This window comes from Hypanus sabinus, chromosome 8 (assembly GCF_030144855.1).
Source record: "Hypanus sabinus isolate sHypSab1 chromosome 8, sHypSab1.hap1, whole genome shotgun sequence".
NCBI lineage: Eukaryota > Metazoa > Chordata > Chondrichthyes > Myliobatiformes > Dasyatidae > Hypanus > Hypanus sabinus.
Window position 1 is genome coordinate 6,411,651 of NC_082713.1, and position 3,727 is coordinate 6,415,377.

At 47.2% G+C, this 3,727-nt stretch overlaps 1 protein-coding gene across 1 annotated transcript; it reads right to left on the reverse strand.

Annotated features, from left to right (window-relative positions):
• Positions 1-633: 633 nt before the first annotated feature.
• Positions 634-1,554, reverse strand: sox3 (SRY-box transcription factor 3). The gene has a single exon (XM_059976472.1). It carries the CDS (start codon positions 1,552-1,554, stop codon positions 634-636), a length of 921 nt encoding a protein of 306 aa, XP_059832455.1.
• Positions 1,555-3,727: the final 2,173 nt, after the last annotated feature.

The window sequence follows — 3,727 nt, forward strand, 5'->3', positions numbered from 1 at the left end:
CAATATAGTTACTCAACCGATATGGTAGAATATTCCACCTGTGTAAGTTCACAAGTCCAGTGACGGCGAGCTCAGGGGATCCTGATATAGACGTTTAAAATGTTCACAGGCATCAAATGCGTAAACAAGAATAAAGATACTATAAATTAAAACTTGCGTCGTGACCCGCAGTCTTTTTAAAAAGCTAAAAACAAAAGGAGAGAGAGAAGAGGTTAAAACACAAACCCTACAAGGAATATTTTCGAATCGAGCCAGGTGTCAACATTATTGAACAGTTATTTACAAGTACACAAATTAGAGCGTTCAAAAAAAGTTTTGTTTCCTCTGTTAAGTCTCAGTTCAGATCTGAGGCCATTTAAAGTCTCAGAAAGGCCTCCTTTTCACGTAAACCTTGGCATCTGAAAGGGAGTCTCGTTCGTGCAGAAAGGAAGGATGATTGTCCCGAATGGCGTGAAAAGGGAACATTTCAGCATTTTTTTTTAAACGAAGTTATACGTCGCGGAGATAATCTCCAGAAATCACTCGTTCACACACAACAAATTCAGTCCGATGGGCAAGCGGGGCCAAATCGTTTTGCTCTATTTTGCTCGATGGCTAGAAGTTTGTCGACATTGAGATTAAAGATTCTGGTCCTTAGATGTGGGTTAGGGGGACAGTGCCACTCACCCCTGTGCCCGGTATCGGCGTGCTCTGATAATGCTGGTGGACACTGTGTAGTCTGCTGTTCTGAGAAGAGGGGTCACCGTCTCCTCCGGGAGGGAGATACATGCTAATCATATCCCGTAGATCTCCAAGGCAAGCGCCGCGGGAGTGGGACGTTAGCGGCGGAGGCGTGGTAGGCTCCGACTTCACCATAGAACTCATGGAACTTAGAGCCATGCCTGGTGTACTTTGTTGCCCATACACGGGGGACATGCTGTAGGTGGTCGGCGCGTTCATATAACTCTGTGCGCTGGACATCATGGGACTATACTGGAGACTAGCCATCTCGTACCGGTGCATCTGCTGAATCTGCGGGCTGTTGATGCCCGGGTGCTGCGAATAAGCCAGCTGGTCTTGCATGAGCGGGTACGTCCCGTTGGCCCACCCATTCATATGGGCATAGCTCTCCATTCTCTGGCTCACCCCCACGCCGCTGTTGACTGGGACTGAGCCCGGGTTGAGAATACCGCTGGGCAGTGAATACTTGTCTTTTTTCATCAGAGTTTTAGTTTTGCGCCTGGGCCGGTATTTGTAATCCGGGTGTTCCTTCATGTGCAGGGCTCTCAGGCGCTTCGCCTCGTCGATGAACGGCCTCTTCTCCGAGTCTGATAGAAGTTTCCAGTCCGCGCCCAAGCGCTTGCTGATCTCCGAGTTATGCATTTTGGGGTTCTCTTGGGCCATTTTCCGCCGCTGACCCCGGGACCAGACCATGAAGGCGTTCATTGGTCTTTTCACCCGGTCCGGGTTATTGCTGCCGCTCTTGCCCGTGGCCCCGGGAGCCGAGCCGCCGACTGTCCCCGTGTTGGACTGGGGAACAGCCGGCTTTAGCTCGGTTTCCATCATACTATACATTCAGCCAAACGCGCTGGGAGCGTGTTATTTAAAAAAAAGTAGACAGGAAGCAAGCAACAGTCCCCGAGGCAAATCCACCAACCCAAAAGACACAGCGATCACGAAAACTGCCGCGAACTCTTCTGCCAAACTTGTCCAGCCGATAGGAGTCAATAGACACCTATCCATGTGATGTGGATTGACGGCCTATAAATGAGTTGCTGACAGCCAATCGCAGCACAGTACGGGACAGGTCCTGATGAATTGCTAGTTAGTATGAAGGGCACCATTTTCACTCGGCGTAAGAGAGAAAGAAAAAAATAGGTGCGATTTTTAAGACCCAGTCCAGCAACACAGAATAAACTCGAAATGTTGCATTAAAGCCGGAACACTCGGCGTCCAGCAGATTCGCTACTGATGCTCAAATAGTTTGCCAATAGTTTAATTAAGAAAGTGCGTTCAGAGTTCTGGACAGGGTTTTGGTATGTGCAATTGAAATGCTCTTATTTGTGCAGAGATTGAATTAAAATTCTGTTTGCTTCCGACAGCTTTTGTGGAAGTTAGGCAGGTTTTGAAATTAGTGTCCGGGCCAGTATATTTCTCGTCCAAATTATCTTTTAGTTAGCGTAGATGCCTGCGTTATGAAACGGCTTCCTCCCACTGGCCCCAACTTGACATAACCCCTTCGCTTCGGACTCTACACTCACTGAAAGCTGCTGAAATCTCTAAATGCAGGTGTTTCGTTTTGTGTTTTGGAGCTGAAACGTTTCTTTTTTAATGGGAGGGGGTTCTGAGGGAATTTGATTGGCAGCTCCACCACGTGCCAATCAAACTCTCCGCGGTTAGTTTCTCTATTGGAGATTGTTTGGCTGCCATGGCGACGGCATCGTCACGTTACTTCTGGAGGGAATCCAACAGAGTGAAAGCCCCGCTTTGGGTAAGGTATTGACTGCAGATTGCACCGACGGTCCCAGCTTCCCCCTCGGAGGTGAAGCGGCCTAAAAGTGGCGAGATCTCCTGATAACTCTCTCTCTCTCTCTCTCTCTCTCTCTCTCTCTCTCTCTCTCACACACACACACACACACACACACACACACACATATACACTCACAGACACACACAAACTCACACACACATATACAACTCACAGACACACACAAACTCACACACACATATACACTCACACACACATATACACACACACACATATACACTCACACACATATACACACACACACATATACACACACACACATATACACTCACACACACACATACACACACACATACACACTCACACACACACACACACATACATACACACTCACACACACATATACACTCACACACACATACACACTCACACACACAGACGCACACACATACACTCACACACACACACATACATACACACTCACACACACATATACACTCACACACACATATACACTCACACACACAAACTCACACACACATATACACTCACACACACACACATACACACTCACACACACATATACACTCACACACACATACACACTCACACACACAGACGCACACACATATACACTCACACATAGACTCTCTCTCCCACATACACACACAAGACCAACAAGATTGTTTAATGTTATTTCTTACACACAAGTGTAAAGGAGAACAAAATAATTGTTACTCCGGCTCCGATACAGCACAAAAAAACGCAATAAGAGAAAGAACACAATAATAAAAATATAATATATATAACTACATAAGACATGGATTTATGTTCATAAAGTGACGCTAGGCACCAGAGTGACTGTACACAAGGTGACTGACAGGAAGTGATAGTAGTGGTGATTGGGGGTGTGAAACGTGGGTTAGTGGCTGCAGGTACTGCCTGGGGAAAGTAACTGTTTTAGAGTCTAGTGGTCCCGGCTTCGATACTACATAGCCTCCTTCCTGATGGGAATGGGACAAACAGTCCACGAGCTGTGTGGGTGGGATCCTTCATGATTTTACTGCCCCCTTTCCGGCTCCTCTCTGTATATGTGTCCTTGATGGTGGAGAGGCTTGTTGCGGTGTTGATTACCAGTTGTCGATCCTTCTTGGCCGCCGCTCTGCAGGTTCCGTCCCGCACCGTGATGCGGCATATCCGGATCACTAACTGAAGCATCCAGTTCACACAACTCCCTCACCCAAATCAATAGATATATGA

What these genes read in the sequence shown, in the direction of transcription:
- sox3 (XM_059976472.1), bottom strand. Translation starts at nt 1,554, where the DNA reads ATGTATAGTATGATGGAAACCGAGCTAAAGCCGGCTGTTCCCCAGTCC.